Source organism: Mizuhopecten yessoensis, unplaced genomic scaffold, assembly GCF_002113885.1.
Source record: "Mizuhopecten yessoensis strain PY_sf001 unplaced genomic scaffold, ASM211388v2 scaffold10685, whole genome shotgun sequence".
Taxonomy (NCBI): domain Eukaryota; kingdom Metazoa; phylum Mollusca; class Bivalvia; order Pectinida; family Pectinidae; genus Mizuhopecten; species Mizuhopecten yessoensis.
This window is the reverse complement of record NW_018408670.1, coordinates 426,748-454,399: the sequence shown is the minus strand read 5'-3', so window position 1 is coordinate 454,399 and position 27,652 is coordinate 426,748. Positions and strand designations below refer to the sequence as shown.

At 40.9% G+C, this 27,652-nt stretch overlaps 1 protein-coding gene across 1 annotated transcript in view; it reads left to right on the top strand.

Annotated features, from left to right (window-relative positions):
* The window catches only part of LOC110461805 (LIM homeobox transcription factor 1-alpha-like), a 44,047-nt gene extending 16,960 nt beyond the window's left edge, over positions 1-27,087 (top strand). Inside the window, exons 2-7 of the mRNA XM_021515475.1 lie at positions 5,358-5,547; positions 11,393-11,610; positions 21,420-21,565; positions 21,837-21,914; positions 23,546-23,690; positions 23,868-27,087. Coding sequence (XP_021371150.1) covers positions 5,363-5,547; positions 11,393-11,610; positions 21,420-21,565; positions 21,837-21,914; positions 23,546-23,690; positions 23,868-24,055 — 960 coding nt within the window. The 5' untranslated portion in view covers positions 5,358-5,362 and the 3' untranslated portion in view covers positions 24,056-27,087. The remainder of the gene's footprint in view (positions 1-5,357; positions 5,548-11,392; positions 11,611-21,419; positions 21,566-21,836; positions 21,915-23,545; positions 23,691-23,867) is intronic.
* The last annotated feature ends 565 nt before the right edge of the window (positions 27,088-27,652 follow it).

Below are 27,652 nucleotides of genomic sequence, written 5' to 3'. Positions count from 1 at the left end.
AAGCTTGCTTGTTCCCGAAAACAAATGGTGTTTCACCATTTGGTTAAGAAGCCTGTTTAAGATGTACCTTGGAACAAACGAAACCATCCAGAGACATAAAATCAAAGATTGCCTTTGACAAATGAAATGTGTCTTTTTAACATTTATGATGGTACATCCAAGATGCACCACTGTTCATTATGGCATATATTTGAATAGAACTAAAATACACGCCTTCGTAAATGTCGAAAAGACACATGTATTTCCATACTAAAATAGTTCTCCCACTGATGGTGTGTTACAATACCTGCAGTATTTCTATCACTATATGAGTGTGACGTCACATGGTCACCACCTAGATGTATGACGTCACAAAAAATGACCAAAATCGTTGATGTATAACGTAAAAAGCAGTGATCAACGCCGTAACTTTGTGACATCATAGGCATTGATCGACGCCGTAAATTTATGACGTCACCTGCAGTGATCAATGCTCCTTATATTTGTGACATCATAGGCATTGATCGACGCCGTAGATGTGTGAGTCAAATGTAGTTATCATCGCGTAAGTTATTTTACATAACTTAAAACAGCCGTCAGACCAGGAACTTCTGCTGATAATTCCGAGCTGAGATTTATATGCGGCATTGTGCACTGCATTAGCACTACAGCCCCGGATGATGACACCCCCGTCACGACAACACCATAGCCATCATTTCCGCTCGTCAACTCGCCGCTTTCATCCTATTAACACATTTGTATAATTTAACATACAATGGATATAATTTTAAAAAACACAGTTCTAAAATCGTCAAATTTAGATTTAACTGCTTTATTGTTTCTTCCTGATTATTCATTGAGTTCCATTTTGAACTGTTTTGAGATGTTCTCGACGTTAATGTCCATGTTTAGAACTGTTGTGAGAATAAATAATCATATATTTGTAACCTCGCCACGCAATTAGAGCCTATAGTATGTAACACAATTATCGTACAATATGAGTATAAAACCTCTTAAACTTAGAATTAATGCTTATTGTAACTTAATCATTTTTTAATTCCATATGACGTCGGAGGTGTCGAGTTAGGATTGAAACTTCGAAAACCAATTATTGCTTTGCATGTTATAACGTTGACAAGCTGGCATTTATTATTTGACACTTCATATTTTATCTAACATACAGTGACTTAAGACCATCAACCATACAGTGACTTAAGACCATCAACCATACAGTGACTTAAGATCATTATGCCTCAACTAAAGACCACACAACATATGGTGGTTTAAGACTATCGAATATATAATAATGTAAGACAGTTAAACAGTAGTAATGGCATTATTGTTCAGATACTGCAATTTTCCGTCTACGATGAACACGACTGTACGAGATATTAGGGCTTTGATAATACACGGCTTTTAGCTTTTTCTACATGCCATCATAAGGTTGTAATCGGGGATATCTAAATTATAACTTAACATTTATGAAAGGATCAATACCTTTTCTTTTAGATAGTACACGTGACTTGGCCCACGAGGTCAGCTTTGGCATGAAGCTGACCTCAAGGACCAAGTCACGTGCTAATTTGGTGGAGAGCATTGACAGAGAGTGGCTACAGGGAGTCATTGGCGCTTTTGTAGGGACCCAGTTTACCGCATGCCCTCCCTTTATTTGGTTCGCCATTAGTTCAGGCGCTAGAGAGATATAAACCCGTGCTATAAAATGAAGTCCATTTCACACCAAAGCGCAATGACACAGTTGAACAATTTCGTGTGAATTTTCACGCGTGCGCAATGCAGGTGTGAGTGTTTAGCGAGAATTAAACGGTAGTTGGCGAACAGAAGATACAGTACGGCGTGTTTGAGTTTTATGAGCATGAACGTATGTTCTCTGGGTCGTTCTCTGAACGCTTGAAAAACTGTCTATAAACCAAGAGTTCTAATGACCTAAGATTAAAACCATCAAAATACACGGTCCTTGATCAAAGGCATGTTTCCAAATGTAAGCTCTGTCTCCATTGTTAGATCCCCATCGCCTCCCCCCTCCTACCTCCACTTCTCCCCCTTCTTGAATCAGTGTGCGGCGAGCGGTTTGTGATCGGGCCTTTACAGCCCGTTGTTTGTAGCATTAAAGGGCCAGGTTCTGAAAGGTTTGCTGATCATAGAGACGTGACCACACTTTCTATGTCAGCGATACCCGAACACAAAGGGCTGTCATCGACAAGAGCTGTCATACCCAAGGCTGGCCAAGGTTGGATAAACCCGTCATCGGTAGTAACAGGGCTGTCATAGTCAAGGGTCGACAGCAAGGCAAAAGCTGTATACGACAGGGCCTGATAAAGCTATCATACGAAGGGTATGGTGAATGGAAATGTATACATTGGAAAAGCATAACCCTTAATGTCAGGTAAAGCTGTCAGTGGCAAGCAGTGGCAAGAATCGAAAAACTGTTCATTAAGGTCAGGAAAATGTGCCATTTGCAATGTACAGGTAAATGTGCATTTGTCAAATATCGAATAAAACCTTTGCACAATGTCGGGTAAAGTTGTCATAGGAAATGTCGGATAAAACATAAACAGGTCAAGTTTGACAAAAGCTATCTTTGGCAATATCTGGTAAAGTTGTCGTTGGAAATGTCTGGTAAAGTTGTCGTTGGCAATATCTGGTAAACTGCTTTTGATAATGTTGAGTGACATTTTATGGCCATTGTCAAGGTGGGACGAAATTGCTATTGATGTTATTTTGGCAAAAGCATAATGGATAATGTCTGGTAAATTCGTCATTGACAATATCAGGAGAGGTTGGAAGGTATGATACTGCGCTAGGTATTGCTATCGACCAAAGCTTCAAACTGCAGTAAAATTCCTATCATGTGTATGCTGTATTGTTTCTGTGTTCCTGACACTTTATGTTTAAAAAATTTAATTTAAAATGTATTACCCAAAACAATACGATTTGCATTCTTGTATTTTATCGATGAACATATTTTTTGTTTAGAGCCGACTCGCTAGATAATTTACATAAATAAATCCTCGTGACTTTGTGTAACTGTGTACAGGTATGGGGTGCCTTGTGTCTCACATGTCACTGTGTTTACGTGTGTAAAGACTGTAGTAACATAATGACTAGTAACACGCAATTCTCTGACGTTAAAACAAACCATCTGACATGTATTGTACAGGCATCAACGAGTAACCCAGTTATCGATAAACGGCGCGTGATTGACGGATACAAACGATCAGGTAGCCCTGGATTTCATACAAACTTCATATTCATTTCAATCATACAGATACTTTCGGCAAACGTCAGTCCAAAAATCTAAGTAATTTCCTTTTCATTTTGTTGTCATGGCACCCGGTTGCAACACCATAACATATTTTAATAATTAAGGATTAATCGAATTAAAATTTCAAATTAATTAATCACTTATCAAATAGGTGGAATCTCCACTTCAACATCGACAATCCATGTTTCCTCGCGATATTCTCTCTCAAGAAATGAAACGCTAACGTGAACGCAAGATGATTGCCGTGAACGCTGACACGTTGATTACCGATCGTTTACAACATACCAATCCATAGTTCCCTAACAAACACGTTATCGGCTGAATCGCGAGTGTGCCACTAAACTTCATGACAAAGGAAAATGGCGCTGATTGCTCGAAACCTAGCGGCAGATTCACTGATAAAGGAAATCCGCAGACAAGGTGTTTTAAATGTGTGAATCAGTGAAAACAAAAAGAGAACATATACCAAGAGGGACTGCTTAAACAAAATAGATTTTGACTAATTACTAACATTGTTCGTACGGCCTGGGTCGTATTATCCTTTCTATCGGCTGGAAATTTCCTTTGTCGACGTTTCAATGCTTTTGGCGACAGACTCACTTTCTTTAATTGAGGGTATTATTTCTTATGAAGTAGGATAGTTTGAGAATGTACAATGGCGGGGTGTTCTATGTCGGCTCCGGTACTATTGGGGTATTCACATGAACCGTTAGTAACACTCCGTCAGTCTTTGTTTTTTTCTGCATTGTTTCCCATTTGGAGAAAAATGAATAGGACCCGATGACTAGCAAGATTTTCCCGTGTGGTACCTGATTGTAATGTAAACCTTAAACAATATACACTAGTAAAAGTTAAAACAGAATTCACCAATATGTGTATCCCGATCGCGTTGGTACCCACTAGATAGCTTGTTATTCTATAGAGTTATGATTTCGGCCAGGTAAATGTCCTGGTGGAAAGTTGTAATATAGGTTCTAAAATGGTTCGATGGAAAATTAAAGGAAAAGTGGGTTTCTAAGCAGCCAAAGGGTTATTCTGTACAGTTTTACCAGGAGTGGCTCTGTACAATTTTACCTGGAGTTGTTCTGAACAGTTTTACCAGGAGTTGTTCTGTACAGTTTTAACAGGAGTTGTTCTGTACAGTTTTACCAAGAGTTGTTCTGAACAATTTTACCTGGAGTTGTTCTGTACAATTTACCAGGAGTTGTTCTGAACAGTTTTACCAGGAGTTGTTCTGTACAATTTTCAACAGGAGTTGTTCTGTACAGTTTTACCAAGAGTTGTTCTGTACAGTTTTACCAGGAATTGTTCTGTTCAGTTTAACCAGGAGTTGTTCTGTACAGTTTTACCAGGAGTTGTTCTGTACAGTTTTACCAGGAGTTGTTCTGTACAATTTTACCTGGAGTTGTTCTGTACAGTTTTACCAGGAGTTGTTCTGTACAGTTTTACCAGGAGTTGTTCTGAACAGTTCTACCAGGAGTTGTTCTGTATAATTTTCAACAGGAGTTCTGTACAGTTTTACCTGGAGTTGTTCTGTACAGTTTTACCAGGAGTTGTTCTGTACAGTTTTACCAGGAGTTGTTCTGAACAGTTTTACCAGGAGTTGTTCTGTACAATTTTCAACAGGAGTTGTTCTGTACAGTTTTAACAAGAGTTGTTCTGTACAGTTTTACCAGGAGTTGTTCTGTACAGTTTTACCAGGAGTTGTTCGTTATCGTTTAACCAGGAGTTGTAATAGAGCCGGGAGTTGTTTGGGCGGTGAGTCGTTCTATCGCAGATAAATTTCCAATCAATGATTACTTACAACGCTTTTCGACCGTAATTGTAAGTAGAGCAATATGGATATTCTTTGCTGGTGACCTTGAAATTATTTTTTCAAACAGCATTTCCTCCACGATGAATTAGTGAGGGGCCGATGAACCGGAGGGAAGATCCGTCACACTCCCTTAAATGTTCCTAAGTGAATTATGTATTCATCCTGAACGAGTTCTGCAGTCATACATAGTTCAGTTGACTACATGTATACCTTTGAACTGATAACAATGAACTCAAAGTTTCGCTACCAACGTTTTTAACACTATTACGTTGATTTCAGGTACGATGCCTACCTTGGAAATGGAACAATGTGCAGGCTGTCAACACTCAATTGAGGACAGGTTCTTACTGAAGGTCCAGGACCATTTCTGGCACGAGACGTGTCTACTTTGCGCCATCTGTCGGCTTCCTCTGTCCGGGTCGTGTTTCGTCAAGGATCAACAACTGTACTGCAAACACGACTATGACAAGTGAGTACCGAACATCACAAAAATGTATATTCGCACAAACAGGGCTAGTACGACCATTATACCCGACACACAGGGCAAGTACGACCTTTAAACCTGAACAAACAGGGCAAGTATGACCTTTATACCCGGCACACAGGGTTAGTACGACGCATGTACAACTATTATAACCGAAGATACAGGGCTAGCACGACGCTTGCACTACCATTATAACAGAATATAAAGGGCTAGCACGACGCGTATACGACCGTTATACCCGAACATACAGAGCTAGCACGAATTTTGTACGACCATTATACTCGAACTTACAGGGCTAGCACGACGCTTGTACGACCATTATACCCGAACATACGGGGCTAGCACAACGCTTGTACGACCATTTTACTCGAACATACAGAGCTAGCGGGAATCTTGTGCGACCATTATACCCGATTATACAGAGCTAGCATGACGCCTGTATGACCACAGTACCCGAACATACAGGGCTAGTACGACCTTTATACCCGAGCATACAGGGCTAGCACGACATACAGGGCTATCTGACTATTATACCCTAACGGACATGTTAGCGCGACGCGTTTACGACCATTATAACTAATTTCAATCTCCATTCAGATTGGTGGGATTCGCATGCTGTTTTACATTTTCGTTTGACATTTTATTCCGTGACTGTTTCATCGATTATCTCATATTTCACAGTTTGTTCGTCGCCTTTTTCTTTAATATAGTACGTATATAGGATTAATTTACCTTTAGAGAAAGGGTCATTGAACCAGATCCCCGCTTTTAACCAATCCCCCTACGGCTCACAGCCATTGACCTTCACCTCATTTACCAATCCCCCTACCGCTCACAGCCATTGACCTTCACCTCATTAACCAATCCCCCTACGGCTCACAGCCATTGACCTCCACCTCATTTACCAATCCCCCTACCGCTCACAGCCATTGACCTTCACCTCACTAACCAGCCCCCCTACGGCTCACAGCCATTGACGTTCACCTCCTTAACCAATCCCACTACGGCTCACAGCCATTGACCTTCACCTTATTAACCAATCCCCCTACGGCTCACAGCCATTGACCTTCACCTCATTAACCAACACAATCTTTATACATTTCTTTTAATTTTGACGATCACAAATGTTACAATTCCGAAGGTGTACGTACAGTGTAGCCGTTAGGATGGTAACACACCATCGCTGGGACTAACGTGCGGCTCCTTTGAGACAGCTGGCGTCTGCTGTTGCTTACCTCCAGATCTAAAGTAATGATAAAGTGAATTTGAACATAAAATTTGTCAAAACACCCTTCCCCAATCTGAATCGTGTGTGGTGCAAGCATTACGAGACATTTGTCAGAAAGATACATTCGTGTCATTAATGCTACAGTTTATAACATGATTTATACGTTTTAATGTTCCCATTAAGACGGTTTTAAATGTTATTGTCACCCAAACAGGTGAGGTGAAAAACAATTCGCCGTCATCCGCATCTAAAAATAGAAAAGTATTCATAACTATTGACAGAAAACACTTAGAGTAGATGATGAAGTATACACACGGTACACTAAGGGTAGATTATGAAGTATACACACGGTACACTATGGGTAGTTTATGAAGTATACACACGGTACACTATGGGTAGATGAGGAAGTGTACACACGGTACACAATGAAAAGATGATGAAGTATACACACGGTACACAATGAAAAGATGAGGAAGTATACACACGGTACACTATGGGTAGATGAGGAAGTGTACACACGGTACACAATGAAAAGATGAGGAAGTGTACACACGGTACACCATGAAAAGATGATGAAGTATACACACGGTACACTATGGGTAGATGAGGAAGTATACACACGGTACACAATGAAAAGATGAGGAAGTGTACACACGGTACACAATGAAAAGATGATGAAGTATACACACGGTACACTATATGTAGATGATGAATATAAATACGGTACACGATATGTAGATGATGAAGTATACACACAGCACACTATTGGTAGATGATGAAGTATTACACATGGTAAACTATGGATAGATGATGAAGTATATACACAGAACACTATATGTAGATGATGAAGTATACACACGGTACACTATATGTAGATGATGAAGTATACATACGGTACACTATGGATAGATGATGAAGAATACACACGGTACACTATGAGAAGATGGTGAAGTATACACACAGTACACTATGTTTAGTTTATGAAGTATACATACGGTACACTATGTTTAGTTTATGAAGTATACATACGGTACACTATGAGTAGTTTATGAAGTATACACACGGTACACTATGTTTAGTTTATGAAGTATACACACGGTACACTATGGTTAGTTTATGAAGTAAACATACGGTACACTATGGGTAGCTTATAAAGTATACACACGGTACACTATGGGTAGATGATGAAGTATACACACGGTACACTATATGTAGATGATGAAGTATACACACGGTACACTATATGTAGATGATGAAGTATACACACGGTACACTATGGGTAGTTTATGAAGTAAGTAAACATACGGTACACTATGGATAGATGATGAAGTATACACACGGTACACTATGGGTAGTTTATGAAGTAAACATACGGTACACAATGGATAGATGATGAAGTATACACACGGTACACTATGGGTAGCTTATAAAGTATACACACGGTACACTGATGGTAGATGATGAAGTATACACACGGTACACTATATGTAGATGATGAAGTATACACACGGTACACTATATGTAGATGATGAAGTATACACACGGTACACTATATGTAGATGATGAAGAATACACACGGTACACTATGAGTAGATGGTGAAGAATACACACGGTACACTATGAGTAGATGGTGAAGAATACACACGGTACACTATGTCTAGTTTATGAAGCATACATACGGTACACTATGGGTAGATGGTGAAGTATACACACGGTACACTATGTCTAGTTTATGAAGCATACATACGGTACACTATGAGTAGATGGTGAAGTATACACACGGTACACTATGTCTAGTTTATGAAGTATACACACGGTACACGTTGGGTAGATGGTGAAGTATACATCAACATTACGGCGCCGTTAACAGTCAGCCCCCTCTTCACTTTCCCTGTCGTAACACTGCCACCGATCCCAACCTCTACAAAAAAGTACACAGTCATAAAACTCGTTGAACTTACATTTATTGCATAATAAATTAAACGGGTATATTCTGTTCTTGTATGCAGCGGATTTATATACACGCTGTTACTCAACGTAAGTGGTGAGCTTTAGAGTACAGGACGGCTGCCCCGAGTTGACCTTTTAAGGAGTCTATCAACACTCGTCTTCCACCCCGCTGGGAGAGGGAGGGGTATAAACTCTACTGTCAACATCCTATTATTTGTTTGACATGCGTTAAAAACAGAAGGAGGTTTCCTTTTTTTTCAAGACCGTATAACAAGTGGATCATATTCTATCTGCGTCGATGTCAATAGAATACACATTCGGTCCCATCTCCAGTAATACACGAAAGGATGTGTCTCTGTTCACTATCCCTGCCGAATATGTACTATTACGCCAAACAGACACCAGTATTCAGCGACTCTATTTGTTGTAACCATGAGCATGCGCAATGAAACAATGACGTTTCTCCTCCTCCGCCATAATGGCCTATTCTTCATTCACACAATTTCACATTGTGGTTAATTTTTGACAATAGTTTATTTTTGCCTTACGTTTTGTTCACCTGTGCTTGCTAGTGTTGACATTCGAGTCCTCGGTGAATACCACTGCTGGGCTTGCCCGCCCCTGTCAACATGGCGGCTTTCACGAAACAGCATGGAGGAATGTGCTCCGCAGTGAATACAAACAAGCTGTCACCGGAACGAGGCTTGTGTGACAGGTTGACTTTGGGTGTACAGTAGCGGTGGGATGTATCGCCATCCGTACCCACACAACCCCCGTGTGTACACGACAAACACAGGGATCCTGCCATCCTGAAGAGTCCCTGTTTGTCAGTGTCCCGGTAGCCGCCTACTGCTTCAGACGCTCGGGAGTCACCCTGGTCCATCTTCCCGAAAATTGTTTCTTTTTCTTATTTCCTTGCATCCAAAATATTAAAAGTATTCTATATCGTTACGTACCTGTTTTCATCAAAGTGAAGTATTTTATTTCGAGACTAGTGATATGTCGTATGCAGATTTAACTTAGATTGCGCTTAAACCTGATATACGATACCAATTCGATCAGGGTTTAATTCGTGGATTCGAGATCGTGGGATCTGTATTGTTACTTGAATAATCGCTGTCGTATTGAATTCGTAAACTCCCTCTCCCTCTAAGCAACTCAATATGGAGTAATATCAGCCTAAACGTTTTCCTTAATTCGGTTAATTCAGGTATCAAAAAGACATAGGTATCATCCCGTTATCAAGCTCCTATTATCATGAACTAAACACTCCGGTAAAACCGAACCTGTTATAAGTAATATCATGAGTAAATGTTCCTAAGTGCAGCAAACGAACCAAATCATTCCCATTAACCCAAATGTGACCTGGGTCTGTCTAGGTCAAATTAGCTACATAGGTCATGTTCGTTCCGGACTCAATATCAGAACTCTTTTTGATGACGTAGAGATGCAAGTGCAAAAGTAATTTCAACTAAACACGCGGAGATGTTGTATAACGTTTACCATATACTACCAGTTTCCCTAAGTCATTGCTATAGGTATATACCAGAATGTCTGGCACAGTGTATATACAGCCCTTTGGCCGTGAGAGCTTACCGAGACCGTTTTACCGGATCACTGGTCCTAGGCGGATTATCAGACGATCGACAGGACATTCCTGATCACCTGATTAAGCTGGATCATCCACCCTTTGTTTTAGCGCCTCCTATCTCGGATGTGATCGGTATTGTCCGTAAATCGGTGTAGCACAGAGGACGGCCGAGCGGCTCCACGAATGGTGTCAATGTAATATGTGAGTTAGAATCTAGAGAGTGGTGCAACACCAGCCATCCTCAAACTCTTTCCATTTATAGTGCCTACCGCCTTCCATAGTCGCTCGTACATGGTCTGTACTCCCCAGCTCTCGAACTCTAACATTTATAGTGCCTACCGCCTTCAATAGTCGCTCGTACATTGTCTGTACTCCCCAGCTCTCAAACCACACATTTTCCTGCAACCAAACTAAGTATACCATGATCGCACATTTTCATTTGGAATGGTAATGGCCTTCTTTATCCCTTCTATGAGGAGTTTCATTCACGGGAGCATAACTACCATTGCTATTTGCAACTTATATTAAAACATGGTCTGATTGTTGCTGCTACCATTGTGTGGCTACGCGCCCGGAAAATAGTTCTTAAAAAAGCATTATTTAAAGCGTCCTCCGGCAGGTTAATCGCCGATATTTAATATTATTGTTTTATCCGTTTGAAGTATTACTTATTTTCTTAAAATTGAAAACAAATGAATCCGATATGACGGCGTTGTTTTGTCTTTAAATTTTGTCTACGAAACAGCGCCTGACGTCAGGTGTTTCTCTGTGTGTAGTTGACCAAGGCATAGCGGTACATTTTTTTAATTTTATGCAAAAACATCACGTCAGATTGCATTATATGTAACGAAAATACAAGCAATAAACTGCAAGGTTGTGGCATGTCATCCAGTAGATCTACCACTTCTATGCAATCTGTTGCTTAAATAACCCTCCCTGGCTCTGCTCGTTTTTTCTTTTTTAGTTGTTACCTGCCTTGTCAAGAACTGAGAACAATCGAATTTCAGACGAAGGTTTTCCCCCATTAATACCATTTACATGGTTATTCTATCTTTCTTCAGACTTTTCCGGGGGCGGTGTAATGGGTGTGGCTACAACATATCGTCGGAGGAGTTGGTAATGAAGGCCATGGGCAGCGTTTATCATCTCCACTGTTTTCGGTGTATAGAGTGTCGACAAATCCTACAGCGGGGTGACCAGTTCGTCATCAAAGATGGTCAACTCTTCTGTCGCTTCGACTTCGACAAAGAGTTCAGCGTTTTATCCTACAGTCCTAAAGGTAAGTAACAGCAGTAGTGTCCTAAATAGTCTTCATCATTACAGACAACTATACCGAGATAGGACTCAACTCGGTCCCCATACAGACATCAGTAACGAAATAGGACTCAACTCGGTCGCCATACAGACACCAGTAACGAGATAGGACTCAACTCGGTCCCCATACAGACACCAGTAACGAGATAGGACTCAGCTCGGTCCCCATACAAACACCAGTAACGAGATAGGACTCAACTCGGTCCCCATACAGACACCTGTAACGAGATAGGACTAAACTCGGTCCCCATACAGACATCAGTAACGAGATAGAACTCAACTCGGTACCCATACAGAAATCAGTAACGAGATAGGACTCAACTCGGTCCCCATCCAGACACCAGTAACGAGATAGGACTCAGCTCGGTCCCCATACAGACTCCAGTAACGAGATAGGACTCAACTCGATCCCCATACAGACACCTGTAACGAGAAAGGACTCAACTCGGTCCCCATACAGACATCAGTAACGAAATAGGACTCAACTCGGTCTCCATACAGACACCAGTAACGAGATAGGACTCATCTCGGTCCCCATACAGACACCAGTAACGAGATAGGACTCAACTCGATCCCCATACAGACACCTGTAACGAGATAGGACTCAACTCGGTCCCCATACAGACATCAGTAACGAGATAGGACTCAACTCGGTCCCCATACAGACATCAGTAACGAGATAGAACTCAACTCGGTACCCATACAGAAATCAGTAACGAGATAGGACTCAACTCGGTCCCCATACAGACATCAGTAACGAGATAGGACTCAACTCGGTACCCATACAGACATCAGTAACGAGATAGGACTCGAATCCGCCCCTTCGTCGGTTCTTTATCGCGAAAGTCTTATTAATGTATAAAAACTCGACTCGGTATGAATTTGCAAGTTCTGTCCAAAAACGACAAATATTTAAAACAAAGGAGCCGATTTTCCAGATTTAAGTGTTAAGTTTTTCTAGATTATTGCAATACTTTTAGCATCGCTCTAACGGTATCATTACCGTTTTCTTTAAAATGAAACGATAATTTAGGACTATATGAATATGAACTACTAGTCTAGCCACGCCTACAGTAGAATAGGCCACACCTTTCACCAATGCCTTAGTCATGTGACAATCTCAGCCTAATGAGGGGGCACTCTATGGATTAACGTGTCCCATATAATTACGGGGCTCACCACGGGTTAACTGGAGGGGAATAGTAAAACATCGCTGAGATGATAAATCATTTGTAGACGGAGACCGGAAGCGTTAATTATCGGACCTTTACAATGTTAACCTATTAACAAAGTTAAAATATATGTTTTTGTCAGTGTGTGCGACAGACATAAATCTGACAAAATGAGCTTAGATTGTTCATGTCAGCAAACAAATTGTCACCTAACCGTAGGGCGCATGCGTAGATATAGACCACACAGTGTCCCCCTACCGCAGGAAGACAGCTCTCCTCCCTTGTCGATTTACGCTGATGGCACTGGCTCTTGGTCCTAACATGGCCATTTGTATGGTAAAGGTACGTCTGCATTTGACTGGGACGGATGTTTTACCATAAATCCTCTCGGTGTGCCAAATATTACAGCATTTAGTATGCAAATGATATGTTAATAAGGGGACGGCGTGTCCAGAATGGCTCTCTTGCGTGGATAATGTACGCAGGTTCAGAGGGTCAACTGCCATTAAAACCAAAACATGGAACGTGTAATGTTAATAGGGACATCGAATGTGTGACAATCCCCCAGTCGTGGAATTTCTCTATCCTATGAAAGAGACCATTTAAGTAAAATATGGGCACGCGTTTTGCTGTAAGATTAGTAAATAGGACATCTTTCGAAAAATTAAAATATCAAATGACTATTAACTGCATATGTACATGTTTTTGGTGGAAATAGGTAAAAGTTGTGCATTACCTGGGCAGAGGGAGGTGACATTATCACAACAGCATGATAACGACTGCATGGTTTTGTTAGAAAAACATTCATAATTCTTAATCTGGCCTTTCATCATTACCTAGCCACCTACTGGCGGACACGAGGTAACGTACCAGGGGCCAGAGGCTGGTACCATACCCGTATATTGTTAGTATCGAGTTAAGTAGGTAACGAACTCACACGTGTGTACAATACTCTTCCATACTCTCATTAGGGATCACAAACGATAAGCATTGCAACAACGTTAAAAACAAATTGATTTCTCTTTTCATAGAAGCAATTATTTCTATGAAAAGATTGTGAACCGGCATACCGTTTGTCTGGGTTGGTTTTGGGAAGGTCATGTAAGGACATGGCTTCATGTATGTAACGTATGTGTGAATGTGTGTGTGTGTTTGTGTGATGGAAGTGGTATGTTGGAGTACCTGCCTCCTTGCGAAAGCACGGGTCTGTTGCCGACTTTAGAGTGGTACCTCACTGAAATACCATGCCGAAGGCACCCAGCACAGTATTCGACCCAGTCACATCATACTGACAAAGGGTAAACCAGTTGTTGTAATAACCAGAAATGCTGAACGTTAAACAGGGAATGACAACTACCTTTTTGTGGACTTTGCCCCGGCCAGGGACAGAACCTATGTCCTGCCTTACTTGGACGAAAGTTCAACATAAACGGCCAAAAGGGGGGTTTTGCCGAGGAAAGCTCTAGGAAACGGAAACGTTGTAAGGAAGCAGAGAAAAAAAACAAAGTGTTTTCATCACTGTTGTGTCCCCAAGAAGAAAAAAAGAAAAATCCCCAACTCCTCAGTAGTTCCCTCATTTGTTACCTCTTATAACGCTCTTCTAATTATTGCAGTGTCTGCCATTGTATTTATGGTTTGTTATATGTTAACTGATGAGCTGAAAAGCTTAAAGTGAATAAATGAACTGAATTGAATAAATCCCCGATCTGCAGTGGTACCATTCGTCAGGACCTTATTTGTTCCCACAAAACTTGGACAACATGTCACGGATAATTGGTGTTGTCGATTATTTGTCTACAGTTCAAAGGGCCATGGGTTCGAACCCCTATCCGCCTGTCATCCTAGAACAAATCGACACTGTGGCGTATTTGACTAGCGTCAGTTGTAATATACTGCTGCCTTAATATGTTGCATGTTACTGTGTCCCTACACGGGTATACCATTACATGTTACCTATAGTTATACAGGTACAAAACCATTCATAGCCTTGATCCTGGCCCTGTACAGGTAGGCGGGCCGCTATCCATAGATCTTACATGTCACTTCGCTGTGGCTACCAGTTCTCAGTGACACTGCCGTGGGTGCATTGGTCATCGATTCGGATATTTTGTGAAAATAGAAAGTAATTTATCGATTGGAAAATTGAACTCTTGGTTTTGTTACACCTGTGTAAATGAACTTAAAGGTTTCATTTTCACCTGTTCAGCATCTTTGCAACAATACTAAAGTTGATACAGCAGGGCAATACGACCTTGCCACAGTGTTGTGCATTCATTGGTGTATATGCTTGCGTGCAGTGGTTATAACTGGGTGGTCTCGGTCTACTCCGTAACAGGGTTAATAGACATGTATCAATGTACACAATAAATATAACTTTCCGGTGTTGCTTTATATGTTTTCACCTGCCCTCAGCCATTCAATACACCTGACTTTTTATATCACACCAGGTGAGTCTGTAGGGTTTACAGCTGGGTGTGAGAGTGAGGCCAGTGGGTTTGGCCTATATTATGTGTTACAAGCGTTGGAGGATAACCAATGAAATCACAACAGAATCCCATTTTTTTGTTGTCAGTTTGTACCAATATATTTTATTGGTGGAAATAATGTTCAGAATCGTAGCAGTTTGTATGTTGAAAGTTGCACAATCTATGTTTTTGTCCCCCTGTTACGAGCCCGGTAATAGGACAAAAGTCTGTTTGTACTTATATATTAAAAGATAAAACCCTGGTCTTCACACCTTTGAGTAAAAACTTCATTAAAAGCTTTAATATGTAAATATCTCGAAACATATAGGCCTGGTAATAAAGAAGAAAAAACTTTCCAACAAAATGATGTTACTTTTAAAAACACAGATTTTTTCGGTGAAAAACAGTCTGGACACGTGTACATCGCTGTACGGGGTAAACAGCCTGGGCACGTGTACATCGCTGTACGGGTCAACAGCATGGACACATGTACATCGATGTACGGGTAAACAGCATGGACACGGGTAAACAGCATGGACACGGGTAAACAGCATGGACACGTGTACATCGATGTACGGGTAAACAGCATGGGCACGGGTAAACAGCATGGACACGTATACATCGCTGTACGGGTAAACAGCATGGACACGTGTACATCGCCGTACGGGGAAACAGCATGGACACGGGTAAACAGCATGGACAGGTGTACATCGATGTACGGGTAAACAGCATGGACACATGTACATCGATGTACGGGTAAACAGCCTGGACAAGTGTTCATCGCTGTAAGGGTAAAAAGCCTGGACACGTGTTCATCGCTGTTCGGGTAAACAGCATGGACACGGGGAAACAGCATGGACACGTGTACATCGCCGTACGGGGAAACAGCATGGACACGGGTAAACAGCAGGGACACGGGTAAACAGCATGGACAGGTGTACATCGATGAACGGGTAAACAGCCTGGACACGTTTTCATCGCTGTACGGGTAAACAGCCTGGACACGTGTTCATTGCTGTCCGGGTAAACAGCCTGGACACGTGTAAACCGCTGTACGGGTAAACAGCATGGACACTTGTACATCGATGTACGGGTAAACAGCATGGAAACGGGTAAACAGCATGGACACGGGGAAACAGCATGGACACGGGTAAACAGCATGGACAGGTGTACATCGATGTACGGGTAAACAGCCTGGACACGTGTACATCGCTGTACGGGTCAACAGCATGGACACATGTACATCGATGTACGGGTAAACAGCATGGACACATGTACATCGATGTACGGTTAAACAGCATGGACACGGGTAAACAGCATGGACAGGTGTACATCGATGTACGGGTAAACAGCCTGGACACGGGTTCATCGCTGTACGGGTAAACAGCCTGAAGACGTGTTCATCGCTGTACGGGTAAGCAGCCTGGACACGTGTTCATCGCTGTTCGGGTAAACAGCATGGACACGGGAAAACAGCATGGACACGTGTACATCGATGCACGGGGAAACAGCATGGACACGGGTAAACAGCATGGACACGTATACATCGCTGTACGGGTAAACAGCCCGGACGCGTGTTCATCGCTGTACGGGTAAGCAGCCTGGACACGTGTTCATCGCTGCACGGGTAAACAGCCTGGACACGTGTTCATCGCTGTACGGGTAAACATCTGTACGTCAATAACTACGTCAGTACAATTAGGCCTAGTTTATTATTTATATAAAAATATGTCTCTATACAGAGATAAGCAATTACCAAAACTTACCTGTTCCAGTTTTACAATGTACTATTTTTATCAAACAGCAAACAATCAAACTTATTTAATAACAGAGTCACTTAGTTAGTTTTACTCTCAAAAATATTCCTCGGTTTTCTGATCTGCCCATTCTAGGGAAATACAGGCGCTTTAACCTCTGTCCCTTCCCTAGGTTTATCAACCCTGACAATGTGGACACCACGTCAATGTGTTAAAACTGAACAGGATTACGAAAACAAAATGGCTTCAAGTATTTAACGCGTAAATTTGAATATAAAGGACACTTCAGAATGAAATGTACCATCTACATCACGATTAACAGTTGGGGAAATGAGTTTAAAGCTTATCAATTGTTCTCATTAAAAAGATGAGTTATGTGGAACAGTACGGTTTGTGTATGTTGAGCCACTAGGAGCTTCTCTTGTGCAGCATCAGGTATGTCACACAGGTAAACACAACCCTGCTCCAATGAAGCATATAATAGGCTGATGAAACCGTGTTGGATTACCTGTAGGTTACCTGTGTTGCTGGGCCGCTGGTGTGTGGGAGATTCACCTGGCCCCCGACAGGTGCCATGATACAGGTAGAGAGCATTGTTACAGCGGTGACAAATAGCTATCCTGTAACTCTACCTGGGCCCTGCCCGGAGTACGATCACTGTATATTCTGGGACGTTTAAACAAAGGAGTAACCCAATAGTCCTCCTCACTTCTCAGTAAAAGGGGCAGACCGTCATCCACATCAACCCTTTAAACAAAGCAACACTATGGAGCATTGTTGACTTTCTAAAATACTGCACTAGAAATTCTAACCGGTGTTACTGGAGTAGTGCAGCGTGAAGTGTGCCCAGCACTCGATGTTACAGCAGAGTGCCGACATCATCACTATATATCAGTAAACCCGGTAAACATCGGTAACACCGACCCACACCCTATGATTGACTGATTCGTTGACCTCGGCATTAACAGAATGTCAAGTACCCGGATAACGCGCACTTTTTTGGACCCATCTTTTTACCTCCCAACACCTTCGGATTACCCGTGGTAGAGAGAGAGCACGTGAGATTAAACCCGACCATTTAGTGACTAGAAAATCTCGAAATTGTCGCGTTGGTCGCTGTACCATCGTGTAAGATTGTAGTTCAGTATTTACTCGCACTTGGGTTTGAGAGTTTAATCGGTACACAAAACATGTCGGTTTAAGCTTCCACCTGCAAATGTATATATTCCCCAATTGTCTGAACAGAACCGGTCCGGTATCGATGAAGGTTTTGCAATGGCTCACACTTTGCCTAATCTGACAAGTCGTCAAAAAGGAAATCAATGGAATAATCGATTTGTTAAAGAAAGCGAAAAATATCAACCTAAAGTGTTACTAGAATAAGGCATACTACTGACATGACACATGGTGTGATAACATACCTACCGAAAGGAGGGATACTGATGTTGGTGTTTAGAAGTACTTTGTAGTGGCAGAGATTGAGGACCAGAGAGACAGATCAATGTCTGAGGACTTTGTAGTGGCAGAGATTGAGGACCAGACAGACAGACAGATCAATGTCTGAAGACTTTGTAGTGGCAGAGATTTAGGACAGACAGACAGACAGATCAATGTCTGAGGACTTTTTAGTGGTAGAGATTGAGGACCAGACAGACAGACAGATCAATGTCGGAAGACTTTGTAGTGGCAGAGATTTAGGACAGCCAGACAGACAGATCAATGTCTGAGGACTTTTTAGTGGTAGAGATTGAGGACCAGACAGACAGACAGATCAATGTCTGAAGACTTTGTACTGGCAGAGATTTAGGACAGACAGACAGACAGATCAATGTCTGAAGACTTTGTACTGGCAGAGATTTAGGACAGACAGACAGACAGGTCAATGTCTGAGGACTTTGTAGTGGTAGAGATTGAGGACAGACAGACAGACAGATCAATGTCTGAAGACTTTGTAGTGGCAGAGATTTAGGACAGCCAGACAGACAGATCAATGTCTGAGGACTTTGTAGGGGTTGAGATTAAGGCCAGACAGACAGACAGATCAATGTCTGAGGACTTTGGAGTGGTAGAGATTGAGGACCATACAGACAGACAGATCAATGTCTGAGGACTTTGTATTGGTAGAGATTTAGGACAGACAGACAGACAGACAGATCAATGTCTGAAGACTTTGTACTGGCAGAGATTTAGGACAGACAGACAGACAGATCAATGTCTGAAGACTTTGTAGTGGCAGAGATTGAGGACCAGACAGACAGACAGATCAATGTCTGAAGACTTTGTAGTGGCAGAGATTTAGGACAGCCAGACAGACAGATCAATGTCTGAGGACTTTGTAGTGGTAGAGATTGAAGACCAGACAGACAGACAGACAGATCAATGTCTGAGGACTTTGTAGTGGTCTTCAATCTCTCCCACTACCAAGTCCTCAGACATTTATCTGTCTGTCTGTCTGGCTGGTCTTCAATCTCTCCCACTACCAAGTCCTCAGACATTTAGCTGTCTGTCTGTCTGTCTGTCCTAAATCTCTGCCAATACAAAGTCCTCAGCCATTGATCTGTCTGTATGTCTGTCCTCTCTTCCAATACAATGCCACCCAGTTATTGATATGTCTGTCTGACTTCTCTACCATTACAATGCCACCCAGTTATTGATATGTCTGTCTGAACTCTCTCCCACTACAATGTCACCCATTGATCTGTCTGTATGTCTGTCCTCAATCCCTACCACTACAAAGTCATCAGACATTGATCTGTCTCTCTGGTCCTCAAGCTCTGCCACTACAAAGTACTCAGACATTGATCTCTCTGTCTGTCTGGTCTTCAATCTCTACCACGACAAAGTCCTCAGACAGTGATCTGTCTGTCTGAGGACTTTGTAGTGGTAGAGATTGAGGACCAGACAGACAGATCAATGGGTGACATTGTAGTGGTAGAGATTACGGACAGTCATACAGTTAGACATACAGATGAATGACTGGGTGGCATTGTAGTGGTAGACATGACAGACAAACATATGTATATATATGTCTGGGTGACTATGAAGTGGTAGAGAGGACAGATATACAGATGAGTGCCTGGGTGGCATTGTATTGGAAGAGAGGACAGACATACAACTTTATCTATGTCTGGGTGGCATTGTAATGGTAGAGAAGTCAGACAGACATATCAATAACTGGGTGGCATTGTAGTGGTAGAAAGGACAAACAGACATATCTATGTATGGGTAACATTATATTGGTAGAGAGTACAGACAGACATATCAATGACTGGGTGACATTGTAGTGGTAGAGAAGTCAGACAGACATATCAATGTCTGGGTGGCATTGTAGTGGTAGAAAGGACAAACAGACATATCTATGTATGGGTAACATTATATTGGTAGAGAGTTCAGACAGACATATCAATGACTGGGTGACATTGTGGTGGTAGAAAGGACAAACAGACATATCTATGTATGGGTAACATTATATTGGCAGAGAGTACAGACAGACATATCAATGACTGGGTGACATTGTAGTTGTAGAGAGTTCAGACAGACATACATATCAATGTATGGGTAACATTGTAGTGGTAGAGAGGTCAGACAGACATATCAATGTCTGGGTAACATTATATTGGTAGAGAGTTCAGACAGACATATCAATGACTGGGTGACATTGTAGTGGTAGAGAGTTCAGACAGACATACATATCAATGTATGGGTAACATTTTAGTGGTAGAAAGGACATACAGACATATCTATGTTTTGGTGACATTGTTGTGGTAATGAGTACAGTTGGCACTTACCAAAATAGCGAAACGAATTAGTCTTGAATCATTGAATTTTCTGGTCGATTACAGAAAACTACAAATAGTTACAAACATCGGTTACTTCAGTATATCATTAATAGTTCCCGGATGTCACTTTCCCCTATTCGCTATATCATGCTGGTTAGCAGAATTTACTGTTATGATTGTTCAATTTACAAAATATCAAAACACATTTCTACTGTAACAATTGCATTGAATTATAAATGTTTCTTGTAAACGATGTATTAGATATCCATAATCCATAATCCATAATCGATGTCCATGATTATACACTGGAGATACTGTGCATGGAAAGCACAGTACAGTACACTATAACTACGGTACAACGCCCGTTAAATAGACACGGTATGGTACGCAGTGTAACATTGAAGACACAGCATGGTACACTATAGACACGGTACAATACTCTTTAAATAAACACGGTATAACATTGAAGGCACAGTGGTACACTGTAGACACAGTACGAAGCACCGATTGAATCTTTTTATAAACAAAATAGATAGAATAAATTACACACTTGTGTATTTAGTGAAATTGTGTCATTGCAAAATTCCATGTTCTACTTCAGATGCTATGGACGACGACAGCGACAGTTATGAGGATATGGATACCGACAATGAGCGACATACGAAACGACCGCGGACGATACTGACGACGAGTCAACGACGCAAGTTCAAGGCCGCGTTTGAGATTAACCCCAAACCATGTAGAAAAGTAAGTGTCGTACAGGTTCAAGGTTATCTAAAAGCTTCAATACTTTCAAAAAACTACCCAAATGTTGTTAACATAAAACGTCATACAAGATCAATGCCACCATGAATACCCATAAAATGAAGCTCAGCATAAAATTTAACCCGAACCCAACAGAACTGTTGTACAAAGTGATATCAAAACTATGTGGGCTATTCAGAAATCCTGTATTGAGACATTGTGAAAGCTGATTGCATTGGGGAACTCGTTTATTAAAATGTATTCTCCCTTGTAGATACGAGAACAGTTGGCTGCTGAAGCTGGACTCACTGTGAGAGTCGTACAGGTGTGGTTCCAGAACCAACGAGCGAAGGTAGGTAGAATGAAGACCTGAATAAACAAGGCGGGGAAGGTCGGTTGGTTAGAGAACATGATAAAAAGCGCCATCTGACTTTAGCAAAGGAACTACAAACATAGCAGAGAATGCCGCTATCTGACGTAAACAAGGGGTAAATCAGACATAGTAGAAAAGGCGCCATCTGACGTTAGTAAGGGGAAATCAGACATGGTGGGTGGCGCCATCTGACGGACAGTCAAGGCAGACAATTGGAAAAAAGGCGTTAGTAAGATAAAAAATATACACATGATATTTAATATATAATATTAATAACATAATTTGTAAAGTTCTATAAAGGAAGGGGGCCGTAGACATGTGTAGTAGTTACTTCAAGAACCGTATGGGCAACGGGAAGTTTGCTAGTCAAGGAATCGTTAGTCAGAGAGAGTTAAACTGTGTAGGTGTTTAATGACGAACGAACACACAACTTACGACTATTTACGAAAAAAACACAATCGTCCTTTTCAGTACCCATACCCTGAAATAATTAAAGACGATAATTACACGGTCGTTCACGTAATATCTATACGTACTGTGCGGGGTTTGTATGGAGAGTTATAGAAATGACTGTCTCACCAAAGTCTCATTACGTGGCGAGTATCACCCAGGGTACAATACCGACAGTGTCTCGTGTTCCCCGTCTGGTCAAGGAATGGCTGTAACCCACACCCTAATTACAGCTTAGACCTTGAAATTGTCACTCGACACGTGCACGGCGCCGCCTGGTCAACCGTCGCTCAATTGTTCCAGAAGTACATTATTACTCTGCCAAAACATTTAAAACTTCTATTCTGGAATTCCTTCCTTCCATTTTTCAATGCGGTGTAATCAGTATGCATGAGATCTAATTGATTCCGTTATTACTGAACACGTTTATATAACACCTGTCATGATATCGCGGATCTCAAAAAGTCCGGAGATTAATTATCATTTCATCAGCCCCTTTCAATGACATGTCGCACAGAAGGGAGATATTTTACCAAAACTGTTCGACATTTTCTGAAAATAACATGTCAAGTTTTTTAATTTGATTTTGATCAAATTTTCCAAAATGATAAAACACTCATCAAAATTTATAGATGAGAAGTACACATGCCTTTTCATCTGTCGAAGTTAAGGGGTTTAGAACATTCCAATTTTTATATTTATAATGTCCTATAATGGTAAGAGTCATGAATAATTCATGGCAAACTTAACATTTTGATTGGCGAATGTTTAAAGTACATGAGTTGGAGGTGTTGACGTACAATCGCTGTAGATGGTAGACAGAAATCTGGACATTTGACACTTTGTTCGGTACATCGTGTTTCTGACTTTGACCACGTGATATATGATAAGTGTGTTGTCGTTAGGGCCTGCACTATCAATACCTAGTGTCTATGCGCGTGACAATGTCTACACATGTGACAATGAAAGTTGTATATTACAATGACTTGTAAACGTGTAAATGAGAATGATAGCTATGCAGTTTAACATACCGGTTTCAAAACATTTTTCATGTAGTTTTAGTTTCTAGAGAATTGAAAAATAAATTCATTCTTATGTTCATTTGATGCAGGTTTTACTGAAATATTGGCCAACATAACCTTTTGACCATTCTTGAACAGGTGAAGAAAATGTCACGACGTCAGAGTCCGGACTCATGCGGTAAAGACCGGAAGCGGAAAGGGAAGAATTCTGATTTAGATCAAGATCGATTTCCGGTCCAGGAGGGGGATGAGAACAGAAAAAGGTTTTCTGCCGACATGGACGGTATGTACCATTTTGGTGAAAAAATCGGCTAATTTCTTTACAATGCGTCTTATTGATATGTCCTGTTTATATATATTTGATAAATAAATTGACATGTTGCACGTGACTTAGAGATCGGAGGGGTACGCTATCTACCCAGGACAAAGGAGACAATAATGACCTGTTTTTTCTTTGTAGGGACTGTGTTTCCTGTTGTGGACGGATCCAATATATTTATGGACATGCCAACATCATCGGACGATTCAGCTGGTTCGCCAGAACAAAAATCACAGGAAGTTGCGCAGGACGGAATGAAAAATGGATGCGTAACCAATCACATCAACAAACTGTATTCAATGCAGACCTCGTATTTCTGTGCGGAGTAATACAAATATGTGTAAAGTTCGACAACGGTCCGTTTCCGATGTGTTGTTTATATGTGAATGACAGAATGGCGTATGACTGTTATACAGCGCGACGTCCATGGTGTTGATATAATACAATAGGACTTTGATAAGTACGATACAATACGGCAGACACCATCCGATCAGACATTCCGTGGTGGGACCTACAATCGTACACACATCAACAGGAGATACGGACAGTTGTAAATAATTCTCATTCCGCCCAAACAGGAGACAAGAATCTACACCTTCATAAAAGTTTACTATGAAAACTGTGTTAAGACTGCATAAACGGATGACGTCATGGCAGGTCTGTCGACAGCCTGTCAGAAAATGACGTGTCTGTGGATCCCAAACTGGCACACAAAGGAAGGGGTTACGTGTACTTTACCGCAGTCCCAAGATTGTGTGGTCGCGTCCTCCTCAGACAGTAGTGCGCAAGCTCGTCCACGTGACGAGCACAAGGAATAACCTAGCAGCAATATATATGCCATATCATATTTACAATTTATTTTTTCTCCATATTTTCAGATAATTTCACATTTTTATTACATGACAGTTTGGATTTAGAAATTGAACAACCTTTAATGTAGACACATCGCCCTGAGACTATCTTCTGGCGTTGTCGAGTGCTACACGGCGTCGTTAAACTACACTATGAAGTAGCTACTGACTTTTAGTACCTGTCTGGTGAACAAAAGCGCCATCCCACACCGATCGCTCATTAACAGTTTAAACTTATCAATGACTTTTCAGATATTCCCTCCGGGCTGTGTTAGCTCATGTGATTATCATTAAGAAAAGACAAAAAACCTGAATAATTGTTATATTTCACTATAGGTATGTAAACGTACTTCCGGTATAGCTTTAACAGGTCATTTATCTAACGTATTAGAAATATATAATATTGAAAGAAGAAAAATCCTCCTCTTTGACGCTTTTGCGCGTTTTTCCAAATATAATACTTAGAACCATATTCTTACGTGTAGTGCTCGTGACCCACTTCCGTAGAACGTCCTTAAAAGACTTGAGCTGTTAATAGGACCTTACAAAAATAAAACCAAATCACTACCGTAGAATTCAGTTTGATTTTTTTTTATGCAAACTGTAATTTCACATATGGCATGTTTAACAGGGCCTCATCGTTGATTTTGGTTTGTATCGTTTATTTTTTAACGAAGAACATCACATTATCATCACGCATCACGTCATCAAAGTTTGTGTACTTATGTAATGTCACCAGAACACCAGTGCGGAGTACGTTTCTATTTGGTATTTCAAAATGATGATTTACTGTTGTTCGTGTCGTACTATCAACACATCGCGATATTTTTTCTCTAACCATCCCCAGATAAACAATTCGTTTGATGAAGTGCTTGAAGATTAGTTTTGAAAGGATCTCTATAATATCATATCAATATTCCTTCTTGAAGACCAGTAGAATGTTGCCATGTTTCTGTCCAGACGTTTAGGTTTGAGGATGTTAGTGTGTATAACGTTATTTATTTATTTATTGAGTATGAATCCGACAGCACTTTATCTATATGGGGATCAGACAGGAATCAGATATGGTAGTATTATACACGTTTTATTCGCATTCGTTTCGTGAATAATCACATATTAATTGTTTTTTTCTGATTTTATAGATGAATCAATTATCGCTTTCACTGTACTAGTTTTCAGTTTAAAAAATAAATTAGAATAAGAATAAAACATTTACAACAGATCGTATTGTATTGTTCAACAACGTTGAATTTCAAATGAGAAATTAAAAGCTGTTTTTGTTGATACCCGTGTCTTATTCTACAAAGCATGAATTAAACATAACGATGATCCGGTTTGAAAATTTTAACCCACTTGTCTTTGTTCGGGTTATATTTCTAGTTGAACATCCTCGTGTCAACCCAGAGTTGTATCACAGTATGCTTAGCGGAATATCGTTGTTATTACACGAATCAAATTCTTTGTTAGTCATGTGTAATGTAAAACGTTCTACAATGTCTCCCATGACGACTACAAAGAGTCGTGACATGTTCATGTACTGAGCCAAGCTTATTGTCTGAACATGTCTATCTCATCTTCACAGGGTTTCTGTCGAGTATTAGAAGTTGTCCATTTTAACTCATACTACATTTAATGTATGTCTTACTGGCGTTTTGTCCCTATATGTATGTCTTATTCATGTTTTGTCCCTAAATGTATGTCATATTAATGTTTTGTCCACAGATGTATGTCTTATTCATGTTTTGTCCCCAGATGTATGTCATATTCATGTTTTGTCCCAAGATGTATGTCTTATTCATGTTTTGTCCCTAAATGTATGTCATATTCATGTTTTGTCCCTAGATGTAAATCTTAATAATATTTTGTCCCTTGATGTATGTCTTGCTTGTGTTTTGACACTGGCGTATGGTCCCCGGATGTTTTTTTAATCTTGGCGTTGTGTCCCCGGATGTATATGTTTCTGGTGTTTTGTTCCCGGATGTATACGCCACTGGTGTTTTGCCGCCGATGTATATGTTACTGCCGTTTTCTCCCGTATGTATGTGTTCATGGTGTTTTGTCCCGGATATATATGTCAATGGTGTTTTGTCCCGGATATATATGTCAATGGTGTTTTGTCCCGGATATATATGTCAATGGTGTTTTGTCCCGGATATATATGTCAATGGTGTTTTGTCCCGGATATATATGTCAATGGTGTTTTGTCCCGGATATATATGTCAATGGTGTTTTGTCCCGGATATATATGTCAATGGTGTTTTGTCCCGGATATATATGTCAATGGTGTTTTGTCCCGGATATATATGTCAATGGTGTTTTGTCCCGGATATATATGTCAATGGTGTTTTGTCCCGGATATATATGTCAATGGTGTTTTGTCCCGGATATATATGTCAATGGTGTTTTGTCCCCAGACTCTGTAGTTCATATCTCATGCACGTGTTTAACACGCCTGTATATATTATTACATCGTATTTATTTATAATACATTACATCGCAATAAAAGTATCTCATGTTTCATCCTCGTTCGTGTTTTAACTGCCATAATAGTACTACATTAATATTGACCTGCGGTCGGAACAGGGTCCACGTCCGTGATATAATTTCTCAGACATCGATACTGACCTACGGTCGAGACAGGGTCCACGTCCGTGATATAATTTCTCAGACATCGATACTGACCTACGGTCGGAACAGGGTCCACGTCCGTGGTATAATTTCTCAGACATCGATAATGACATTGATACTGACCTATGACCTGCGCTCGAGACAGGGTCCACGTCCGTGGTATAACTTCTCAGACATCAAAAATGACCTACGGTCGGGACAGGGTTGACGTTCGGCGTATAATTTCTCAGACATCGACCCGGACATAGATACTGACCTACGGTCGGGAAAGGGTCCACGTCCGTGGTATAATTTCTCAGTCATCGATAATGACCTACGGTCGGGACAGGGTCCACGTCCGTGGTAAAATTTCTCAAATATCGATAAAGACCTACGGTCGGGACAGGGTTCACGTCCGTGGTAAAATTTCTCAGACATCGATAATGACCTGCAGACGGGACAGGGTCC